The 25,333-nt window shown below is 38.7% G+C and overlaps 1 protein-coding gene across 3 annotated transcripts in view; it reads left to right on the forward strand.

The window, feature by feature from the left end:
- Positions 1-25,101, forward strand: part of LOC117288138 (FYVE and coiled-coil domain-containing protein 1-like) — a 34,358-nt gene extending 9,257 nt beyond the window's left edge. The window contains exons 7-19 of one of the 3 annotated variants that reach the window (XM_033768842.1): positions 1,475-4,023; positions 5,182-5,296; positions 7,931-8,059; positions 9,571-9,642; positions 10,881-10,934; positions 11,894-12,012; positions 12,324-12,411; positions 15,166-15,290; positions 16,397-16,837; positions 18,157-18,357; positions 21,138-21,288; positions 22,074-22,255; positions 23,617-25,101. In XM_033768842.1, coding sequence (XP_033624733.1) covers positions 1,475-4,023; positions 5,182-5,296; positions 7,931-8,059; positions 9,571-9,642; positions 10,881-10,934; positions 11,894-12,012; positions 12,324-12,411; positions 15,166-15,290; positions 16,397-16,837; positions 18,157-18,357; positions 21,138-21,288; positions 22,074-22,255; positions 23,617-23,677 — 4,287 coding nt within the window. In that variant the 3' untranslated portion in view covers positions 23,678-25,101. The remainder of the gene's footprint in view (positions 1-1,474; positions 4,024-5,181; positions 5,297-7,930; positions 8,060-9,570; positions 9,643-10,880; positions 10,935-11,893; positions 12,013-12,323; positions 12,412-15,165; positions 15,291-16,396; positions 16,838-18,156; positions 18,358-21,137; positions 21,289-22,073; positions 22,256-23,616) is intronic. The other 2 variants (XM_033768843.1, XM_033768845.1) reach the window with 2 other exon arrangements.
- Positions 25,102-25,333: the final 232 nt, after the last annotated feature.

Consider the following 25,333-nt stretch of genomic DNA (forward strand, 5'->3'; position numbering starts at 1 on the left):
ACTGGGTTCTTGGACCAACGGCTTTACGTCCCATCCGAAGGACGAAGCAATGGTAAAGTGTCTTGCATATAAGGACACAAGTGTCACAGCTGGGGATTGTTGTTCAATACAATAATCTACCAGCTTTTTACTGATCTTTATGTATAATTTTAATTGGACTTGAGTTTGATGCATTATGAATGGTCTTTTTAGACAATGGTTTATGGATCTTTAGGAGTACTGAACTATAGCCAGCCGTGTGTTTTGCTCTGTGTATGCTCACTAATGGAAAGTCTGCAGTTGCTCCGGTCAACACAAAAGTCATGTCCCCCAGTATGCATCCAGTGTTTTCACACATCATAATAATAATAATATTGAAGTCAATAGCGCACGTATCTACCAAACAAGGTACTCATGGCGCGAGTATATACAAACTTTCAGAAAGATAGGTAATTGCAGTGATGAATTCTGAGACCCAATTATTTAGCACCTTATAAGGGTTTACAAGGTGCTACATCATCTGACGTTATAGCATTTTGCTAAATCCACAAATAAAATAATCTTTGCATATTTCAAGTGATCTTTAGAGAAAATCATTTTAAAAGTTTTCAATCAAATTGTCAACAGTTCATGAGCAAGTTTGAATGTTTTTCCATTTGCTTAAAGGAGCGTTACTGAACTGGTAAGAAACAAAAATTGTGAAGATCACAGATTTACTTAAAACCTACACGGTCTATTGATGATGATAGTTGAAAACATCCCTTTAATTATTTCTGTCTGAAATGTCATATTTGATGAGAAATAAATAATCTAACTTCGCATCTCAGAGTTTATTGCTCAGTGAGCGTTTTATTCATTTTTTATTTTGGCATCGATGCAATGCAAAATTTGTAATCGATTTTTCACTATTTTCTCGTGACCCAGATAGCCGATCGATCTCAAACTTCTACAGGTTCGTCAGTTCATGTATGGTGGATTACATAAAGTGTGTACACTGCCAGCAACTGTTTTGTTAGCCAAACCAATTCTGTAATGCTCCTTTAAAGCCATTGGACACTTTCGGAACAGAAACAAAATTAAAAATCACAGATTTACAAATAACTTACAGGGTTTACAGAAGGTAATGGTGAAAGACTTCTCTTGAAACATTATTCCATGAAATGTTACTTTTTGGGAAAACATTAAAACAATATCAATTCTCGATATCTAGAATTACTGATTTATTTTAAACACATGTCATGACATGGCGAAACATGCAGAAACAAGGGTGGGTTTTCCCGTTATTTTCTCCCGACTCTGATGACCGTTTGAACCTAAATTTTCTCCTGGGTTTGTTATTTTATATATAAGTTGTGATATACGAAGTGTGGGCCTTGGACAATACTGTTTACCGAAAGTGTCCAATGGCTTTAAGTAGCTGTAAAAGGCTTGATCATGATTGCTTAGGATCTTGAGTGACAGGCTATTCAATGTGATAATATCTGATACGTTACAGCTTAGCACCAGTGACTCGTCATACCCTAATAGTCCAATGACTGACTCAAGACCTTCCCCTCTTGGAGATCAACTTGTTCATCTTCAGAAGGAATTTGAGGATTGTGAGCTTGTGAACAGACAGCTGAGGCAGAGAATAGACCAGCTGGAGAAAGACAATGAAGACATTCATCATATGGCACAAGAAACTGAGGAGTCTATGACTGCCCTAAAACAGGACTCGGAAAAGCAGAACTCAGACCTCCAGGAGCAGATCATTAGCCTGGAAGAAAAACTGAATTGTAAAGAAGCAGAACTGCTTGGGATGGAGAGTAAGTGGAAAGCACGAGTTCAGGAGGCTGAAAAAACCGCTGCTGATTTACATGGGCGCATTGAGGTGTTGAATAAACAGCATGAGAGCAGAGAAAAAATGCTGATTGAATCTGAGAAAGGGCTAAGAGATAATCTAGCAATGGCTGAAATCTCTGCCACTGAGTTGAAACAACAGGCAAATAATTATCAGCTTGAATTTGCAACTAGGACTGCGTCAGAACAGAGTGCCAAAGAAAAGATGTCCGACCTGGAAAACAAGCTCGCTGCCGCAGAACAACGAAATCTGGACATGATTTCAAGAATGAATGATATTGTCCTTGATAAAGATAAGAAAGTGTCTAGCCACTTTGAATCAGCCAGTAAGGTCCATGAGCTTTTAGCAAGACTGGAAGGAGCGGAAACGGAGAAACTTGAACTGAAAGGAGTCACGGAGGAACTGATACATAAACTACAGCTCATTGACACTCAAAGAACTGCCGAAAGTGAATCAAAGCAGCGGTCTATTTCAGAAAAGGAAATGGAACATCCACCTGAAAAGGAATCAGCCAGTGGTGATGAATATCCGCATCAAATCAAAGAATTGGAAAATACTAATAAGAAACTTATTTCCCTTAATGCAGAAGCTGCTAAGAAAGTTGGGAATCTTGAAGCAGCCATACAGAAAATTGCATCGGAAAAAAGTGCTCTTGAGAAACAAGGTATTGAAGCACAAAGAACCATGTCCAATCTGGAGGAAAGTGAATGGTTATTAACAGAGCAAATTGAAGAATTACAAAAAGATATCGCATCTACTGAAAAGGAAAGAGATGACTTAATTGAAAAGGTGGCTTTGTTAGAAAACAGAAGCATGACGGAAGGAAAGGAAAGGGAAGAAGATATATTAACTTTAATGGAAGAGAATTCTAGACTGATGGCGTCAATGGGACTGTCCGAGAAGGAACTCTCGTTCATGAAATCTGCCTGCCAGCAGTTAATACAGAGTCTTGAGCAATATAACACAGACAGTCATTCGCAGTTAGTTGAGTGTACAGATAATCCTCAGATGCATATTGAACCTGATCCAAAACTAACTGCCACGTCTCATGGACATGAAGACATTGGTGCACAATATACATCTTTGTGTCTGTCACTTCAATCAAAAATCAGCACAGTACTTGCTGGAAAAGTCTCCTTAGTCACTCACTTACAGAGAGAAGTAACTGATTTAAAATCTCACAATGCCGAGACACTTACACAGCTCAAAGAGAAGGAAGAGCAGGATAGCATGGAAGTGTCTAATTTGCGAGGGACCATAAAGAGTCTCCAGGGCCAACTAGCTGACGCCGGCTTGCGGTCTGAATCACAGAAAGAGATAGAAACAGAAAAAGAAAAAGAACTACTTGGATATGCAGAGCAGATGAACATACTCAGACAGCGAGTTTCTGATCTCAAAGAGAGTGTCGTCCAAAAATCCTTAGAATTGGAAACTACTCGGCAGAAGCTTGGTCAGTCCAAGGACCAAGTAGAATCTTTAAAAGTAGCTCTGGAAAAGAGTCAAAGCGAAAAGGCATTTTTAGGAACAAGTATCTCATCTACTGGCAAAGCTTTTGAAACTTTGCAAGCTGAACATGAACAACTTCAACAGGAGACCCAAGACCTTCAGAGGTATAATGAAGAGTTACACGGAGAGTCAGATAGCTTAAAGCAGGTCAATAGAACTATGGAAAACATGATGGAAGACTCACAGAGGTTGCAAAAAGAAAACGTCTCCTTAGAACAGGTCTTCGAGGATCGGAAACAAAAAATGATCAAAGAGCATGAAGATAAAGTTGAGTTTCTTACGCATCAGTTTAACACAATAAAGGACGAGCTGGACAATGTGAGTGCTGCCAATGCGGAACTGGACATGCAGCATCAAGAAATGTCAGTCAAACTCAAAGAAATGCAAGAAAGTTGTGAACTAATGGAAACAGAAAGGAATGAAATCAAGAAAACTAACGATGAGTTAAATGCAGAGGTCTCAAGAGTGAACGAATCGTCACAGCTTATTCAGTCCGAGAAGGAAGAGGTAGCAAAGAAGTTGGAGCAGCTTAGCTCTGAGATGTTTCAGGCATTGGAAGGGAACACTACAAGGATGCTGCGTCTTGAGAATGAACTTCATGATGCTAGAGAGGAAAGGGACAATGAGAAGAAACGAGTCAGTGAGCTTGAAGTAGAAATGACTGATACAAGGGAGAAGTTGAGCAAAGCTGAGCAAAAGTAAGTTCAAAGTTCATAGAACACCATGAAAGTAAAACAATGATTAAAGGCAGTGGACACTATTGGTAATTACTCAAAATAATAAATCATCACAAAACATTTCTTTATTACCAGTAATGGGGAGAGGTTGATAGTATAAAACATTGTGAGAAACAGCTCCCTCTGAAGTGAAGTAATTTTCCACGAATTTGATTTCGAGACCTCAAGTTTAGAACTTGAGGTCTCGAACTCAAGCATCTGAAAGCACACAACTTTGTGTGACAAGGGTGTTTTTTTCTTTCATTATTATCTCGCAACTTCTTCAACCGATTGAGCTCAAATTTTCACAGGTTTGTTATTTTATGCATATGTTGAGATAAGTGAGAAGACTGGTCTTTGACAATTACCAATAGTGTCCACTGTCTTTTAACAAAATTATAAACTCTATCCCGATGCAAAAATCTGATGCAAAAATCTATTAATTTCAGTTGATGCGGCAGTCGCTGCTAAGGCTAGCTTGGTGGTCTAAGCGGTCTAGCAATTCAAAGGTTGTGGGTTTGAATCCCATCCAAGTGATTTTCCTTTAGTATATGTTTGTTTTCACAGAACTCAGTGAAGTACTGAGAATTCAGTGCTTATTTGTGTAAAGCCTTGTTCGCACCGGATTAATATATTGGGTAACTTAACCATTACGCTGGGTAACATTCCGACGGGGTTAACTTTCCGACCGTCCGCACTTGGGTTTATTTGACTCGGGTAAACTAACCGAGACCGTGGGTAAACTAACCGAGCTGGGCCCCTGCGTAACATTGCATAGTTCGATAATCACGAAAATCTTATTCTTCCATGACCAAAACATGTCAGCTTCTTAGGGTAATGGACGGATGGGAGATTTTACCGAGTCGTCGCGTCTGCATTGGACTTTCTGGCTCGGTTAAACTGACATGGTCAATCTTCCTGGGCACCTTTGGCTCGGTAAACTACCCATCCCGGGTCGGGTAAGTTACCTGGGCTGGGAGGAAAACTTCCTGGGCTGTTCGCATTGGTTTACCCATTGGCTCGGTTAGTTTACCCAAATTAAGTCCGATGCGAACAGGGTGAAAACCAAATTATGTTATACAACAAGAACAGTGTGTGCTTGTAGTTGATTTAGATTGCATGCGATTTGTTTGTCTTTAGATGCGATGAAGGCACAGAGCAGCTTAGTAGTCTTCAGTGTGTCATGAAACAAGAAATATCTGCCCTGAAGTTTCAACTGAGCTCCGAGGCTTTAGAGTACCAGCAGAACATACAGGTACAGTGTTGTGTTATTGTAAAGAGCATTAGTAGGATTTGAAACTTTGCATGGTGGAAATATGATATGGAAAGGTTAGCGGTAAAACCATAATATGACTATCTCTGAATGAGTTGGTTTCAACTCGATGCTTCGATCAGTATGCTCAGGGCCCAATTTCATAGAGCTGCTTAAGCAGTATGTTCAGGGCCCAATTTCATAGAGCTGCTTAAGCACAAAAAATTTGCTTAAGCGAAAAAATCCTTGCTTAGTAAAATCAGATTACCGGCCAAGACTCCGCTCAACTGTTATGCTAAGTAAACAACAGCTAAATACCAGTCACAGGGAATGTATATGTCATGAAATTGTGGCCAGTAACATGTGTAAAATAAGAAAGCCATTTTCGTGCTTAAGCAAATATTTTGCTTAAGCAGCTCTATGAAATTGGCCCCTGATCTTCTCTTGGAGAGCTTTCCAGAAGAAGATCGGAGCATACTTATCAAAGCGTTGAGTTGAAGCCATTGGTTCTTTTCAGAACCACCCCAATTCATTTTTAGAGATAGTCATTAATCGGTGTTACTGCAAACCTTTCTATACCGTGAAGAGCAATGATTCTCAGCGTGTGAAATTATTTCCCCTGATGACTCTATCACTGTCGAGCAAATTGCTATCAGTGTGTCTGCTAATGTCATCAATCATTACATGTACATGTTGTGAGTTGTGACATGTTGTGAGGGATTATTGCAGTCTTAGTGTGAGCGATGTAAACTCCACTAAAGATAATGATTGGGGTGATTGGGGTGTTTTAACTTGAGTCAAATTCAGAATTTGAGACATTTCATCTTTTTTGTGACATTTTTTGTGTGACATTCTTTTAGTGTAATGTAATGTAATGTACAGCTATACTGTTCAGAAACATGTATGAAAGGTTTTGATGATTGCCTAACATTACACTTTTGCATCATGATACCTGTACATGTACGTTTCCCTATGTACTGATTGTTATTGCATTTCATAAATGAGCTGATTTTTTAGTCAATTCCACATTTAAAAAACAGATTGTTAAAAAATATAATGATGTCATTACTTTTGCAAGGCACTTAAAGGCACTGTACACGTTTGATAATTGTCAAAGACCAGTGTTCTCACTTGGTATATCCCATCATTAACATAAAATAACAAGCCTGTGAAAATTTGGGCTCAATCGGTCATCAAAGTTGCTGGAAAATGATGAAAGAAAAAACACCCTTGTTGGACAAATTTGTGTGCTTTCAGATAGGAATAAAAGACTTCTAGCTAGAAGTCTTTTACTATTTTATTATTTTAGTGAGAAATTATCTCTTTCACCAAAACTACGTTCTTCAGAGGGAGTCGTTTCCCACAATGTTTTATACTATCAACAGCTCTCCAATGCATGTTACCAAGTCAGTTTCAAGTTAATATTTGTTTTAATAGTAATTACCAAACGTGTACCTTCCCCTTTTAAAAGGGAAGGTATACATATATGTACCTTCGGTTATTAATCCAACAAATAATGACCATAAAACATACTTGGTAAGAAAGCGCTTCAGCTGTTGATAAAGTTATAACATTTTGTGAAACGATTGCCTTCAAGAGGAATGTGGTTTTAGAGAGAGGGATTTAAAAACATTTCAATCTGAGAAATGTTTCTGCATGAAACGTTCCTCAGATTGTGTAGCCCAATGACGGATTATTCTTCCTGCTTGGACATAATTAACACTCAAGGACATCTCAAAAACGCTATTACCCTTTGATAGCGCAATTTTCACAGGTTAAAGGAACACGTTGCCTTGGATCGGTGGAGTTGGTCTATAAAAAGCATTTGTAACCGTTCGTTATAAAATGCATAATGGGTGGAAAGATGTTGTAAAAAGTAGAATACAGTGATCCACACAAATACGCCTCGAAATAGCGTGGTTTTCATTTTACATTGTCTACTAACACGGTCGGCCATTTATGGGAGTCAATTTTTTTACTCCCATAAAAGGCCGACCGTGGTAGTTTGCAAAGTGAAAGGAAAACCACGCAATTTTGAGGCATGATTGTGTAGATCATTGTATTCTACTTTTACAATATCTTTCTAACAATATGCATTTTAAAACAAATGATTTTTAAAGACCAACTCGTCCGATCCAAGGCAATGTGTCCTTTTAAGTAAGTAAGTACAGATGTAGCTACATTGATATTAAATTAAAACAACCAAATGGTGTCAAAAACTGAGAGTGTAATTTGCCTTTAGTTGAGTCACCTTGGTCGGGTGGTTAGACTGCAGGACTTGCAATTAAAAGGTCGTGGGTTAGAATCCCCTAGCTAACCGCTGATTTCACAATGACTAGGATAAACATTGTCGTCTAGTAACTGAACTACGGTTTGTTTAATTCATAATCATAGCAGTTAAACCAATGTTAGTATGAGAGAGATTGGCTGTTGCCAGCTTGACTGGTGTTTATATCCCTTTGTTGGAGTTTGTCGGGTTGCCTTGATGGGAAGATCATCTATACAAACAAGCAAACAGACCATTTCATGTGATTGTGTGCTGTGGATGATTCCTTGATTTGAACACCCAGCAGGGTGGATATGTGCGCATTACAAGTCTTATTATTATTTATTATTAAATTTGATTTGTTATTGAAGGGTTACAAGGATCGTGAGGCAGATCAACAGTTATTACAGCAGAGACTTATTGAGCTGGAGGAGAATGCAGAAAGTATTCAGGATACGTTAGATGAAACCAGAACACAGCTACAACAACAGCAGCAAAAGGTACAATAATCAATGCAAATTACAGAGAGTAGTGTATTATTGGTTTTCTAAGCATTGGGGAGATACATGTACTGTGGTGGAATATGGATAACTTTCATTTTGTTATTTTTCAATACCAATCCCTCCTACTGTAACACCGTTCAAAACCATTCCCATTGTTTTTGTACACACATGGCAGTACCATTTGAGCAGGGTTGATGGGATAAGCTGTACTACCACTCAAAACCATTCAGATGGTTTTGAGCTGTGCATACACTGTACCTGTGTGCATTACCTTCACAAACACACCACAAACACATCACTTCCCAAATCGACATCGGTAGTCCACTGCTTTATGACATCAAGAGAAACCAACTCAAACGTCTGCAGCGTCTACAAAACATCGCTGCCAGACAAGTTTCTCTCACCAGTAAATATTCCAGCATCACTCCTGTATTACAGGATCTCCACTGACTGCCAATATCACACAGGATTCAGTACAAACTTGGCCTATTCATTTACAAAATCCTTCACAACAATGCTCCAGAATACCTCATCAACCTCATCCACCCATACACCTCAGCACACACCGGGCTGCGTTTTAATGAGCTCATGGTGCTTCATCAGCCCACTTCTATTCTTTGGGGCAATAGGTCATTTTCTGTAGCATCAGCCCGGGTGTGGAATCAACTCCAGCTGACTGTCAAATCATCTCCATCCATCACAACATTCAAGACGAACTTAAAATATCACCTGTTCAAACAAGCAAACACACACAATCCTCAGTCCTAATTTGTCTTTCTCTCCTCAAGCGCCATGAGCGCCTTCCTGAGGCGTAATACCGGCACTCTATTAAGTTTTCTTTTTTATTATTACCATAGCGGAATGGTTTCAGATGGTCAGCAAGCTGTTAACCAAATCCTGTAGTGTCAACGACATAGTTTATGGTAAACTCGCAGATCGATCAACCCCACTGCCTGGTATCACTCAAAGTCATGACATTGGGATCCTTGATGCACCAATTAAAACACTCCTCATACCAGCTGCACCACCATTCAAAACCATTTAGGGAACCAGTTGTGTGCACAGTTATCATACCATTCAAAACCATTCACTTGAATGGTTTCATATGGTGTATCAACTTATTTCAAAAAGGCACCGATTGTAGGAGGGTTAAGGCCCGGTCCCACTGCAGCGCTAACAAGAACGATCACGACGCAAAGAGAACGCATTCCATTGATTGGATGAGCGTATCATATTCTGCGTCAAGCAATTTAACCAATAGAATGCGTTCTCTTTGCGATGTGATCATTATCGTTTTCGTTATCGCTGCAGTGTGACTCGGCTTTTAGCAGTGATTGTGTTATACAAGTAAATGAGTTTGGGGATTGTTAACCATAACATGTTAAGCTTTTTGGTTATAATATCCACAGTTGCTGAAATCAAAACATCTGTTTATACTAACTTGATAATTCTGTCTACTCATCATCAGTCCATGTTATTCCATAACTTGATTCTTTCTTGTCCTAAAGGCTAAGGAAGCTGTGGAAGCGTTGTCTGAGAAGGAGGTTGAGCGAAGTGTCCTTCAGGAAGCAATACAGCAGGTAACATTGACCCTTTAAGAACCATTCATTTCTGTATCCTCACAAAACGCCAACACATCACTAATATTGTTCATATTTAATAACAAAAATAGCATGACAGAGAACATTTGTTTTGACTTTAGAAATATTGGTGCTATATTAACATACTGTGACTTCTTTTTATGGATGGAAGTAGGTAAAATCTGTCTTGCGGCCATTTGCAGCCGCTTTGGGAATTTTGGTACAAGCCTTTTGTGGCCGCTATGGTCTCTAATAGGTTTAGTGTCATCTTGTTTGGGTCATGTTAAGGGTTTGGATCATAATGTATGCTCAACATCAACCTCGTTCCCAGGGGTGATCGATCTCGCCGCGCCATTTTTTTTCCCAGCATGCCTTGCTCGATCATAACCCCTTGAAGTGTAACTCAAACATATCCAAATATAAGGGATATTACAATTAGTCCTGTGGTTGATTCATTCTGCGTTGGGCGTTAGTCGCGCACACGCTGGATGTGCTGTGTGTATTAAAGTCATAAACTTCGCCTTCGCGTTCAGCATTGCGTGACAAAAAAAGTGAATATGTACATCTTTATACGCACGCGTTTCGGCGTACTGAGCTTTTTGAAAACGCACGGCGTTCCAAATTTTGCGCATATATGATAGCCAATCAAAGACACAGATTGGAGTTTCCCTCCCAGGGGTTAGAGACGTACGCAGAGCTAGCGTGATACGGCGCGCTGCCCATGGTAGCGAGGTTGACTCAACATAATGCTCTTATTTCTAAACAATGTAGAACATTGCAAGTGTCTAGCTGAAGAGATATTCTATTACAGGCTCATACATGTAGCAAGATAAATATCTTACAATTGCACAAATTATGCTTGAGTATGTTTTTGGTCTAAAAGTGTTCATATTCTGTGATAAGTAGACCTTAATGGAAACAGTTTTAGTTTGAAGCTGATGTGTTCTCACAACCTATCCATCAAATCAGATTTGGTTTCAGAAAGAGCTGTGAGTGATCATAAGTAAATGTATAAGGCTCCTAACATTACGAAAGGCAATGATGCTACACATATTGAAACAAAAGTCACTATAGATGTATGTTGCACAGGTCAGTGTTTGCATAAAGAGCAACTAATCATATGCCATCACCAGATGATGTATTCATGCTTTTGATAAAACTCTTCAAACTATTGTATCCGACTGCTTAGAATTATTGTGCATTTGAACCCAAAGCATTTGTTTCCAATTTAATTGCAGATGTCCAAATCAATGGAAGAGCTTCAACTCAGAAACTTAAACAGTGAGGTAAAAGTATGTGTTGAAAAAAAATAACATTAATGAGTTCACAAAACCACGAGTTTAATGTGTCATGTACCTGTTGAAATACACTGAGACACGTATTTAATTATGTGTGGCCCAATGTTTGTGTAAGGGGTCTTGTCGAAATGAATCCAGACAGGTAGTTAATGACAATAGACCGATCCATTAAGCTCCGCCCCATTGCGTATTGACCAATCACAACACAACGAAGGTAAGACAAATAAGGTCCAACATGCGTGTGCGCATCTAAGTGCGCGCGTGTTCTTGCTCACACGTACGTCTTAGGCGGAGCCTACTGGATCGGTCAATTCTCTGCAATGTCAAAATTTCTTTGGACTGTATTTCTAATGATGAGAGACGTTGGTTTATGTGCTGAAAAGCACACAGTTTTACGATGCTCCATCAACGACATCAGCTCTTTGCCAATGTTCCGCGCTGTTGAGCGCTCTGCGTTTTGAGTGGATGATTAAGTGTCACAAACCAGGGTTCACTTTCATGGCTCTGCTTACCATAAGCACAGAATCGGTTTGGAAACAAATGGAAGCCCAGGCACTGTGAAGTCGTTCATGTTTTGTTCTGATACCCAATTTCAAACAAAGTGAACAAACAGTTAACAAACCTTGTCCAGGGCCCAATTTCATAGAGCTGCTGAGCACAAAAATTTGCTTAGCATGAAATTTCTTCCTTGATAAAAACAGGATTACCAACCAAATTTCCACGTGATTTTCAGGATAAGCAAACAACAGCTGAATACCAGGAACAAGAAATATGCAACAAATGGAAATTTTGTTGGTAATCCTGTTTTTATCAAGGAAGAAATTTCATGCTAAGCAAATTTTTGTGCTTAGCAGCTCTATAAAATTGGGCCCAGGGTGTTACTTTTCCACTGGTTGGCCTGGACTAACTTTGACATTGACCCTAAGTAAATATCTTGGTGTTGATTTACCTAGGAGGAACTTGGAATGTTAAAGGATTCTCGACAGGGCAATCAAACATCGTTAGAAGCTAAGCTGACTGAACTTCGGACTGACAATGTGGACTTAAAAAAGCAGATTATTAAACTCATCAGGTGAGTACATTCACTTCTAGTCAACATTGAAAATGTTTCTTGCTGTTCAGTTTCTACTGCATAAGTTGCCATTCATAATAGTCAATGCTAAAAACTCTCACATAAACCTATGTACAACAGTTTTTAGTTGAAATTCACTGAGCTAAAAACAGAGTTCGTGCTAATAGGCTCCAAGGGGAAGTTAGTAATAATAATAATAAGACATGTAGTGCGCACGTATCCACCCTGCTGGGTGTTCAAATATACCCGTCTGAACAATGCCGCAAAGTAAATCACTTGTAATTATTACTGTATTGTTTGTTTATGATCAGAGATAAAGATACTTTGTGGCAGTGGACTGATAAATTGGATTATCAGCGAAAGATGAAGGCATCCGAGAGATGGATTGATGATAATGAGGTTAGTAGGATTTGAAACTTTGCATGGTGGAAATACGATATAGAAAGGTTTGCGGTAACACCATGTAATGATAATCTCTTAATGAGTTGGGGTGGTTCTGAAAAGAACCGTTGGTTTCAACTTGACGTTTAGATCAGTATGCTCTGATCGTCTTCTTCATCGTAGTCATAGTATGTCAAGTTATGTCCTGAGCCAATATGGCTCATCGGCTGGTGTTAATATCTGGTTTTCTTGGCATCTTTAAAAAACAACTGAGAATATTTCTATTCCCCCTGGACAGGATGCCAGTCCATCGTAGGTGACTCCCCAGCTCCCACAAGTACCCATTTGTACCCCTGAGTGGAGAGAAGCACTTCTGATAAAATGCCTTGCTCAAGGACACAAGTGTCGCGACTGACCAGGCCAGGATTCAAACCCATGTTCTGTAAATGACAGAACTTGACTCAACCGCACTTGAACGGCCATTATATGTGCACAACCGCAATCCAAAAGCAGCATGTAACCATGTTATTCAAACAGATACAAAAATCAGAAAGACAAGTCGAAATGACAGGGTAATGACAATTTGGGTTGGTTGGTGAAGAAGTTACAATATTGCAAATACAAAATCACAAACACAACTGATTGATGACGTGCATTTTTAAAAGCTCTGTAGCCCATTGATTCATCTACCCACAGAGATGTTAGAATATGGGAGTATTTAACCAATTTGATGGCAATAGAAGGTACAATTAGAGAAACAATTTTATGATCAGTTAATCAGAGCAAAATACAAACAGCAACGTTTAACATGTTTTCCCATACTGCCGTGGAAATGTCCATCCTCTGCTCACTCACATTTTTTTATATCAAACAAGTCCAAAAAACAATATAAGTTATCACACAATCGCGAGTGGAATACGGAAAAATATAGCGCTTCCTGCGTCCCTTATCCAACGAGGCCAAAGGCTATATTTATTTGTATTCCACGAGTGCGCGTGTTATAACAAATTTACATTATGTCCAGCCTCTTGTGCAACGCACAAAGTTTAAAATTTCAGAACTTTATTTCGCGCGAACAACATGCACACACACACAGGTTAGAATGTAATTTTTGCAATGTCCGTATACGGAGCGTGACAAAATGACATTTCACAATACGCACTGTGTAATAAAAACAGAGGAAGTAGGATATAAAACAGAGGTGGTAGCATATATGTTTTTATCCCCCTAGTAGTTCGAGCTTCTGATTGGTGGATTAGCGCGTACTTGAAGAGAAATGTTTTTATCCCCCTAGTAGTTTGAGCATCTGATTGGTGGATTAGCGCGTACTGGAGATAAAATAATTAAATTGATGAATTTGAGCCATGACAAAAGGAAATAAGCAATATTGAGGGCCAGAATTCATTGGTCAGAGAAAGCAAAACAGGGTTTTACTGGTATTATAAATTTGCACTTATGGTTATACCTGTAGAGTTTGGGTCAAAACGACCCCTCTGCCCGCCCCTATTAACCAAACAGTCCCTGTATGTACATGTATTGGTTATTGGTTGTGGAATTAATGGTGCTACTATACAAATATAACATGGTTCGACCCCTCTGCCCGCCCCTATTAACCAAACAGTCCCTGTATGTACATGTATTGGTTATTGGTTGTGGAATTAATGGTGCTACTATACAAATATAACATGGTTCGACCCCTCTGCCCGCCCCTATTAACCAAACAGTCCCTGTATGTACATGTATTGGTTATTGGTTGTGGAATTAATGGTGCTACTATACAAATATAACATGGTTCGACCCCTCTGCCCGCCCCTATTAACCAAACAGTCCCTGTATGTACATGTATTCGTTATTGGTTGTGGAATTAATGGTGCTACTATACAAATATAACATGGTTCGACCCCTCTGCCCGCCCCTATTAACCAAACAGTCCCTGTATGTACATGTATTCGTTATTGGTTGTGGAATTAATGGTGCTACTATACAAATATAACATGGTTCGACCCCTCTGCCCGCCCCTATTAACCAAACAGTCCCTGTATGTACATGGATTCGTTATTGGTTGCGGAATTAATGGTGCTGCTATACAAATATAACATGGTTCGACCCCTCTGCCCGCCCCTATTAACCAAACAGTCCCTGTATGTACATGTATTGGTTATTGGTTGTGGAATTAATGGTGCTACTATACAAATATAACATGGTTCGACCCCTCTGCCCGCCCCTATTAACCAAACAGTCCCTGTATGTACATGTATTCGTTATTGGTTGTGGAATTAATGGTGCTACTATACAAATATAACATGGTTTGAGTGCGACTAGTCGATGTTGATCACCCGAAATAAACCATGTTATATTTGTTTGACTATACTTCATACATATTCAGTTACCGGAACATGAGTTTTGAGCAAGAGAATGTTACTGTGAAACAAAATGCACATGATAAGTTTGTTCATATGTTGGATAGTGTCGCTAAAAAGAGGGCGCTGTTTGTGCGTGTGTATACAAAACAGTACCACGATCGTAAAGCGAATGACAAGTAGAATAGCGCCCGGGGATGACGTCGCGCAAAGGTAGTGAGCATGACAAGTAGAATAGCTCCTGGGATACTATTACTTGTCATGCGCATTTACCACTTGCGTGAATACTCACTTGCGCGCTTGGTAATTAGCCAAATTAACACCTTGCACGCGGTGATGAATGGACCAATAAGAACTCGACTATCGGTCATGAATATGTATTAGGTATAGTAATACTGATTATTCTCTGCAGGTGACTCATTGTATGCAATGCCGTATACAGTTCTCCATGATTGTCAGACGTCATCACTGCAGACTGTGTGGTCGTATCTTCTGCACCAAGTGTGCTAGCTGCTATGTATTAACAACTCATAGTAGGTATGTTTTGGGAGGACTATAGTGTCATAAAAAAAGAGAAATCATAATACGCATAAATAAGTTTTAAGGCGTAAGTTTGATGCAGGATGACTGTGACAAGAAATTGGTTTCAGGTTTTTTTTTTCTCCTCTTTTTTCCCCCCTAGTTTTTGACTTCACAAAATACAGACTGTATTAGTTCACAAAATAAAAAGAAAACCACACAAATTCAAGGGGTTTTTATGTGAATAATTATATTCTGCTTGTAAAACATCTTTCTGACCATATTACTTTCGTAAAAATTGCTTTTTTACCCAATCCAAAGGCAATATTTCCCTTTAAGATTAATATAAATTATGTTGGTTAGTTTGAGAAGGTATGGGAAGCCCATACTCTCACATGTCTTGGATATGTGGTAGTGTGGTGGCAGTAAGATGGTTACCAAGGGCCCAATTTCATGGAGCTGCTAAGCACAAATATTTGCTTAGCATGAATTTTCTTCCTTGATAAAAAACAGGATTACCAACCAAATTTCCATTTGTAATTGCTTAAAGGCAGTGAACACTATTGGTAATTTCACAAAATAATTATTAGCATAAAACCTTTCTTTGTGACAAGTAATGGGGAGAGGTTGATGGTATAAAACATTGTGAGAAACGGCTCCCTCTGAAGTGACGTAGTTTTCGAGAAAGAAGTAATTTTCCACGATTTTGATTTCGAGACCTCAAGTTTAGAATTTTAGGTCTCGAAATCAACCATCTAAACGCACACAACTTCATGTGACAAGGGTCGTTTTTTTCTTTCATTATTATCTTGCAAGTTCGATGACCGATTGAGCTCAAATTTTCACAGGTTTGTTATTACATACATGTGTTGAGATACACCAACTGTGAAGGCTAGTCTTTGACAATTACCAATAGTGTCCACTGTCTTTAACCTGAAAATCACGTGGAAATTTGGTTGGCACAAAATTTTTTGCTTAGCAGCGCTATGAAATTGGGCCCAGGTTGAGGTTTGCATCTCTGCTGAGTTCCAAAGTGTGTACTTCAGGGGTTAAGGTACTATTGAGACAAACCTCTACTCGGACACCAGTCCAAAATCAATCCATTTAAATTGTTTTGTTTACAGCAAGAAGTCTCGTGTATGTGAACAGTGCTTTGTTGTACATCAGCATGCCTCTGAGGTAAACCAAACCTTGACTACAACATTATCAACACCAGATAGCGATGACGAGGATGAAGTATCTCAAGGTACACCAGCTACCAGTAGATCTTCTATTAGTTCCAATACACATCTCCAAGATGCATTGGAATCAACAATATCTACAGAAGGGTCGTCATCAATAGATGGTTCCATCTCTCCTATCAAGGTGCCCATAGTTACATCAGGGCAAGCTGTGAAGGAAGAGGCTTCTCTTGACCATGAGACTGCTACTGAAGACACTGTTTCTACATCCATCTTGAAGACATCTACCCAAGAGGAAGGCACGGATGCATCGGAGCAAGATGCCAAACTAATACCAAGTAGTAAGAAAGTAGAGTGTGCTCAAGTGACTGCAAGTGAATCAAGGTAGCTATACACCATTAAAGACAATGGACGCTATTGGTAACTATCAAAGACTCTTCACAATTAGTGTATCTCAACATATGCATAAAATAATAAAGCTGTGAAATTTTGAGCTCAATCTGTCGTCGAAGTTGCAAGATAATAATGAAAGAAAAAACACCCTTGTCACACTAAGTTGTGTGCTTTCAGATGCTTGATTTCGAGACCTCAAATTCTAAATCAGAGGTCTCAAAGTCAAATTTATGGAAAATTACTTCTATCTCGCAAACTACATTACTTGAGGGAGCCGTTTCTCACACTGTTTTATACTATCAACCTCTCCCCATCACTTGAATCAAGTAAGGTTTTATGATGAAAGTTATTTTGAGTAATTACCAATAGTTTCCACTGCCTTTAATGAGTGCAAAGTATAAAACGAGATTTATGTGTAGCGATTCAACATCTCCAGCTCTTCATGTATTCATGTTTGTATGTTCACATTTCATGCTTTGAAACAATCACAAGTGCTACATGATGTACAGTACTGCCACTGTATATGGTGACACAAAGGTCTGACTTGTTTCAAATGTCTGATCGAATCACACAACTTCCCTCTGAACTGGCATATTATTCTGTCCAAGATGAACTATCATTGTTTGTTGAAAGTTGTCTCCATATAAGATATATCTTGCCTCCAAACACTTAAAAAAGTTTTATTTTGAATGTTTTAAGGTTTTATTGCCAAATGTAAAATATAGTTGGACAGTGAACTAATGAAATCGTTTTGGTTTTGCGTGATTAAGAACATGTCAGAGGGAGCCTTTTCTCACAATGGTTTATACTAGCAACTCTGAATTGCTCGTTACCAAGTCACTTAATTATTTTGAGTAATTACTATTATAACACCCCGTACAGATATTCTGACTTTTCATTGGTTTAGAGCGTGTCACATGATATGTCTCAGTTTTACTAGACGGCGGCTGTGTGATAGTTCATTGTTTGCCGTGTGATAGTGCATCGTTTGCTGTTTGATAGTCCGACGACTATCACACGGCGTGCAGTACACAGACGTCTTTTTTCCCACCTCCCACCAATCAGTTGTGCAACTGTGTCTCAGGAAAATAGAACGCTCTTGGGATCAGAGTCGTAGTTTTAACCATAGCACTCAAAGCAGTCAATATTTGTATAATAGTGTTCAGTGCCATTAGAGAATAGCTTACCATCTAATTAATTCTCAGACTGAGAACTGTCCAGAATAAGTGAATACGAACACTATCTTTGTCCGTACAGCTTCTTGCTCATTTCATTAAGTCAAGATCCAAACCTCATTCATTTAATTGTAGCTATCATTCAGAGACTGATCAAGCAGATAATCCAGTCATTGTACTAGACAGTCCTCTCCCATCTCGACACAACCTCCACCCCAGTGAAAAGGATGATGAACCTGACTTTGATGTGATCAGTGAGGAAGAGGTTGTAGCTGCAAGGAATGAGCCATGTCCATTTGATAGCCCATTGAAGGTTGGGCATGTAGCAGAGTCAAGGTGGGCTGGGCCCAATTTCATAGAGCTGCTAAGCATGAAAATTTGCTTAGCATGAAATTTATCCCTTGATAACAAACAGGATTACCACACAAATTTCCATTTGTTGCTTATTACTTATTAATGGTATTCAGCTGTCGTTTGCTTCTCCTAAAAATCACGATAGACATTTGGTTGGTAATCCTGTTTTAATCAAGGCAAACATTTCATGCTAAGCAGGTTGTTGTGCTTAGCAGCTCTATGAAATTGGGCCCAGATAAGGCCATGCAGGTCTTGTGCATGTTAACATTGTTGCAGCTACAATTCTCTATTAAACATGTTGAACATGAGAAGGAAACAAAAGTGCAGACACTAACGGCTCCCAATACACACATGGACTTCAACTTTCTATTTTATTTAGGCTTGAGTCATTTGATCTCTGCATTAAGCCCAGTGCATACTTCCTGTGAATGCAAACGAGATTCAAATTTTTAAGTCGTAGGGCCGTTTACGCAGCGAATGCTTCGCAAGAGTTGAGCACAAGTCAGCTCATGCAAGTTATTCATTGCAAAATAGGGACGTCAAAGTTCCTATCGCATTTGCTTTCGCAGGAAGTATGAACTGGGCTTAATGACATTCAGTGATTCAAATGCCATGTTGTCCAGTTGTCATTATCAACCTAGAATCGTCAACACTATCACATGTTATGCATTTTAACATCCTTTTAAAGATAGGGTCAAAGATTGGAGTACTAAAAAGGAAGTGGTTGTAAAAAAAACTTACTTGGTTTAGAAGCATGGCAGCTGTTGACAGTATAAACTATTTTGAGAAAGAATTCCCGTTGAAGTAATATTTGGTTCGGATGATGTTTTACTCCAAAATATTTGCATCTGAGAAATGCAGGCCTGATACTTCACGGAGGCAACGAAGGCGATTGCCTCCGTTGCCCCTTGTCATTGCCTTGGTGCCCTTGAAATGCTCCAGTAGAAATTTACAATCTCTCGGAGGGTGCCCTTTACCTAGGAGAAAATGCCTTGGTGCCCTTGCCCTTTCAAAAATGAAGCATACAGGCCTGGAAATGATTCATGCGTGAATGGTTTGTCAGGTTTCTGAGGGTTGGTGTTCATGTTGCGGCCAGAGGTGCTGGATTGATGTGACATTTGTGTGAAAATACCGTGACAGTTTTTCGCTGCTTTGTGAGCAAGTACACACTGTATTAAGCAAAAACTGCCACATGTGACTTTAACTGTCTTTCTTTACAACTTTGTGACCTTGTTGGGTAGAAACAGGAGCTATATAAGACTTCAATATTATTATTAAAAACCAATCTATCACCCTTCCAATATAGCCATCAAACCAATATTTTCATTTACCACTCAATATCCATGATTTAAAAACATCTCTGACTCCAAATAGTTTGTAAACTTTGTTATTTTGCCTGTAAAAATCTCTCATTTACACACCTTTATGATTTTGGGTGCGTTCGTTTAGCTTCCCTGGGTCGACCCCGGTGTGTGGCATTTTTTTTTTCCAGGACGAGTGTGTGCAGATAATTAAGGTAACAACATCATGACCATATCCATGAAGTTGTTCTCAATTTGTTGCTTATGTGGATGTCAGAAACTGCTAAAGTTTGGATGAATAAAACGTACCTGTTAGATGGAGGCTATAAGGAATTCAGTTTTCTAATTGGCAACTGAGCTAAATTTTGTTGGTAGTGGGAATTAGATTGAACTCAACAAAGGAGGAAATCAAACCCGACAGGTTCTACATGTACTACTTGATTCCTTTGCTCATCCTTTGCTATAGACTGTGCAAGTCTCGCGCGCGCCGGAGCGAGAAAACACAACAACTGAAGAACTTTATTTTTTTATGAATCAAATCTTTGCTGTAATTTATTCTTAATGCCGAATCTGAACAACAAAAATACTCATTAGAGCTTGTTTAAATTAGTTTTAGCTGTTTAAACAAATACGCAATTATCGGTTAAAGTCTATGTATAGACACAAGTAAAACTCTGGGACAAGGATGTTTGTTTGATCTTAAATTTTTTTGAAACCCCGTTTGTAAATCTACACCCGAATGTGAAACTACTAAAAGCTAGTTTATACGCGGACGCACGATCATTGATCTCTACTATAATATAGTAGATATCAATGCGCACGATGGTCACAAGGGCGTTAGATAAACGCGTGACGTAGTTTAAAGAGGAAGCCGACGCCTAAACGACCAATAACAAGGCTTTGCACCCCCGCAACCAAAACAAGCGTCTGCGTAAGTTTCGTGATCGGAGATGGGCACAAATTCTTAATTTTGTACAAGTAACCTGACCTGAGGTCAGGTTTTTCTTTGTTATTATGCTGACTTTAATTTTAATTTTATATATTTTGTTAATCAGTATTACATTTTCAACAACATATGTCATTTCTATGGTCATAAACTACATTAAACTAAAGTAATGGACGAAACAAAATCTCCCCAACGTAAAACTTCATAAGGTTGGGACCACAATGGTCCCGGAAGTTCAAATCTGCGCGAAACTTGCACAGTCTATTGTAACAGTGCAAGGGCTTTGTCAGACCTTTTACCAAAGATGTACATGTCTTGAACAAATACACAAGTGTCTTGGAAGATCCATAGTTTTTATAAATCTGATTGAGTGCAAAAACAAAAGTAATGTACCACAACTTTAAAAATGTGTTAATACATTGACATGTATATATGTTTTTAAAATTGCCTAGCAAACAAGTTTGTTTCCCTGTTTGTAATAACTCTGGGTATTTTTGTCTTTACATTGTACTTAGCATAATTGTGACTCCTACACTATACACAACGGAACTGGAAGCAGGAGTTAATGATGACATCACTATTAAAGCTGGACAGAGTCATGCTATTCCTATTCATCTTGATGCACCAGGAATCGTTCTATGCTGGGAGTTTGCCTCAGCACCCAAGGTACGTGATTATTCTAATAACTAGTTTCAATCAATAACTGCTACAGGGCTCTAATTTAACACTAGCAGCAGGCCTGAGACCTTAGCTTTTGAACATGACTATGAAAACTAAATTGTTGAAGAATTTCCTCTCAAGAAAAATATTTCTAGTGACATAAACTACCAAGACTCAAGAAAGACCTCATAAAAAATGACAAGTTTTAAAAAGGGTCACTTATGAGTTGTGAATAAAAAACTTTTGAAGAAGTAGAAAAACAAAGTATGCCAGTCATACCTTATTAAAGGAACATCACAGAAAAAATTTGTCTAATGTCGCAGATGCACATAAAATGTACACGTTCTAATGATGATGGTAGTAATAAGGATCCCTAAATATTTCTGTCTGAAATGTCATATTTTTATGAGAAATAAATAAAACTAACTTCCTATTTGGGTTTTTCGCTCGGTGAGCATTTTATTACAATTTTTTTATTGATATCATGCAAAAGGTGTAATCGTTTTTTTCACTAATTTCTCGTGACCCAGATGGCCGATCGATATCAAACTCTTTCAGGTTTGTCAATTTATGTATATAGTGATTACACTGTCAGCAACTACCTTGTTACCAAAAACCAATTCTGTAAGGTTCCTTAAAGTGATGAATTTCTTCATGTAGCAATTGGTGTTCATAATCTATCAACAGGATAGTCAAATTTGCAAATATTCTTAATCAATCGTCATTTTTTCGCTGCTTCATGAGCTGTAGGTCAACAAACTGTACTTAAGTATGTCTAATTTTGTATGCAGACCATTGCCTTCAGTGTGACGTTCCAGCCAGGTATGGAGCTTCCAGCATCTAGCGATAAGACACAAGTTGATGAACTTATACCGCTGTGTAAATGTAACTCACATAGACATGCTGTGCAGGGAGAACTAATGGCTCGCAAAGCTGGCATCTATACATTACTCTTCGACAATAGCTTCTCCAGGTATGACACAGGTTTCATTTTTGTTCAAAGCTAGGGTCATTCTTTGACAATAGCTGTTCAAAGCTAGGGTCATACTTTGACAATAGCTTCTCCATGGCCCAATTTCATGGCGCTGCTTAACGGCAAGCAAATATGCGTGCTTACTGTATCAGACAAATTTGCTTAAGCCTTCGCGTATTTCACAGGTTAGCAGAAAAAAAAATCGGCCATATTGCGTGTTTACCTTGAAATTATTTAAAGTTGCTCTTACCTTTACTGTTGTTGCACAAGAACTAAATAGGGACCATGGCTTCCAGTCCCACTTCCATAGTCACTTACTTTACAGGGTTTTTCCAACAAATTATACACTTAAAAAGACGTATCTGAAATGGATTTTTTTTTAGAAGTTTACAAAAATCTGGCACTAGGTATTGATGGAGGGGTCGTAGCTACCAAATCAATCGTAGTTGGCTTGGCTTGTCCCCTTTAATGCATTTGATATAGTATTTGCTGATAGGAAATGCCACTTTTAACGTAATAAGTTAGTCTTGAAAGGCAGTGGACACTATTGGTAATTAATCAAAATAATTATGATCATAAAACTTTCTTGATTCGGAGTAATGGGGAGAGGTTGATGGTATAAAACATTGTGATAAACAGATTCCTCTAAAGTGACGTAGATTTCGAGAAAGAAGTAATTTTCCACGAATTTGAATTCGAGACCTCAAGTTTAGAATTTGAGGTCTCAAAATCAAGCATATGAAAGCACACAACTTCGTGTGACAATGGTGTTTTTTCTTTTATTATTATCTCACAACTTCGACGACCGATTGAGCTCAAATTTTCAAACTGTGAAGACTAGTCTTTGACAATTACCAATAGTGTCCACTGTCTTTAAGTGCTACCACTATCTTTCTTGTTTAGAAAGATGGTAATAGAAGGAAGCTTAATGCAAAATTATTTTGTCTGAAATGCCCCACTGATTATAAATCAATCCAAACATTTTATTTTGAGGAGTGATTCAAGAATGAATCGTTTTTTAAATTTCTGAGCATTGTTGTCCGGTCACAAATGATGCGGCGAGAGATGTGGTTGGTTCCCACTGTCACCTTGCTTAATGTGGATTGATGCGGTGTTCAGGTGAACAAATTGTGATTTTTTTCGTTGGTTTCTCTTCAAATATTGTATTTATCTGAAACTTTCACATTTAACTTTATTATCTTGCCTATAAATCAGCATTACGCTGACAAAAAGCAATCAATAACCCCACCTTTAAAGTCTGAGGGATTATTTGCCAAAGTAAAAGAAGCCAATAGTATTACTTTTTTTGTTTTTTCACTATTTTATTGTATAAACATGTTCTGTACAAAATACTCTTTCAGATTCACTCAGAAAACGGTCAAGTACAGTCTTCAAGTGAAACGACCTGAAGCAGCGTACTAATTTACTAAAGAAGTCTTCCAACCAACCAGCCAATCAGTCTAAGGAATACAGGCCAAAGCAGTCTAGTGGCCAATCTTGACAACCCAAGGCTTAGGCAGCCTGCTAGCCAATCATGAAAGGTCTACAAAAAGAACAATACAAAGTAGTTGGTCAGCCAATCATGACAACCCAATTCAACCTGCCAGCCAATCATGAGAGGTGTAAGGATTACAGGCCAAAGCGGTCTAGTGGCCAATCATGACAATCCAATTCAACCTGCAAGAGAACATACAAAGTAGTCGGTTAGCCAATCATGACAATCCAAGGCAGCCTACTAGCCAATCATGAGAGGTCTACAAAAAGAACATACAAAGTATTTGGTTAGCCAATCATGACAATCCAATTCAACCTGCCAGCCAATCATGAGAGGTCTAAGGAATACAGGCCAAAACAGTCTAGTGGCCAATCATGACAATCCAATTCAACCTGCAAGAGAACATACAAAGTATTTGGTTAGCCAATCATGACAATCCAAGGCAGCCTACTAGCCAATCATGAGAGGTCTACAAAAAGAACATACAAAGTAGTCGGTCATCCAATCATGACAACCGAAGGCAGCCTGCTAGCCAATCATGAGAGGTCTTCAAAGAGAACATACAAAGTAGTCGATCAGTCAATCATGACAATCCAAGGCAGCCTACTAGCCAATCATGAGAGGTCTTCAAAGAGAACAATACAAAGTAGTCGGTCATCCAATCATGACAACCCAAGGCAGCCTGCTTGCCAATCATGAGAGGTCTACTAATAACTAAACAACACAAAGCAGTTGCTCAGCCACTCACGACAGGTCTACAAAGCAAACAACCTCAAACAATCTGTAAAGCAGTCTGTGCGAGGAATGAGCTGGAGCATCATATTCAAAGTCTACTGTTAACAGGCACAGATATGGCCAGATTTCAGGCAGTGACAAAAAACACCATGTAGTTCAAATGACTAAACCTCTATTAAGGAAACACTCAGAGAATTATAGAATGTACATTATGTACTCAAAGAACCCAGTCTCGGTGTAGATTCAAGATTAATTGGAATGAACTTAAAGTATAAGCTACGTGTAGCTATACCAACATGTGCAATATTTAATTTATGTTTGATGACCTGAAGCCGCGTATTGGTACTAGCCAATCAACAGCATCTACTCACATCTTTAATTTTAAAGCAATATATTATAGATTAGTTTAAGTAAGCCTTTTTATATCAGGGTTTTTGCATCACACCAGAGTTTCTCTAGCAAGCATTATTTAAAAATGGATTCAATGATTTACAATGACAGTGCCTTTTTAGTGTAAACCAGGTGATTGTGCTATGTGAAGCCAAGTTTAAAGACATTGGACACTATTGGTAATTGTCAAAGACCAGTCTTCTCACTTGGTGCATCTCAACAAATGCATTAAATAACAAACCTGTGAAAATTTTAGCTTGATTGGTCGTCGGAGTTGCGAGATAACTATGAAAGAAAAAAACACCCTTGTAACACGGATTTGTGTGTTTTCAGATGCTGGATTTCAAGACCTCAAATTCTAAACTTGAGGTCTCGAAATCAAATTCGTGCAAAAATTACTTCTTTCTCGAAAACTGCGTCACTCTAGAGGGAGCTGTTTCTCACAATGTTTTATACCA

The sequence above is a fragment of the Asterias rubens genome, chromosome 3 (genome assembly GCF_902459465.1).
Source record: "Asterias rubens chromosome 3, eAstRub1.3, whole genome shotgun sequence".
In the NCBI taxonomy this organism is placed as follows: Eukaryota; Metazoa; Echinodermata; class Asteroidea; order Forcipulatida; family Asteriidae; genus Asterias; species Asterias rubens.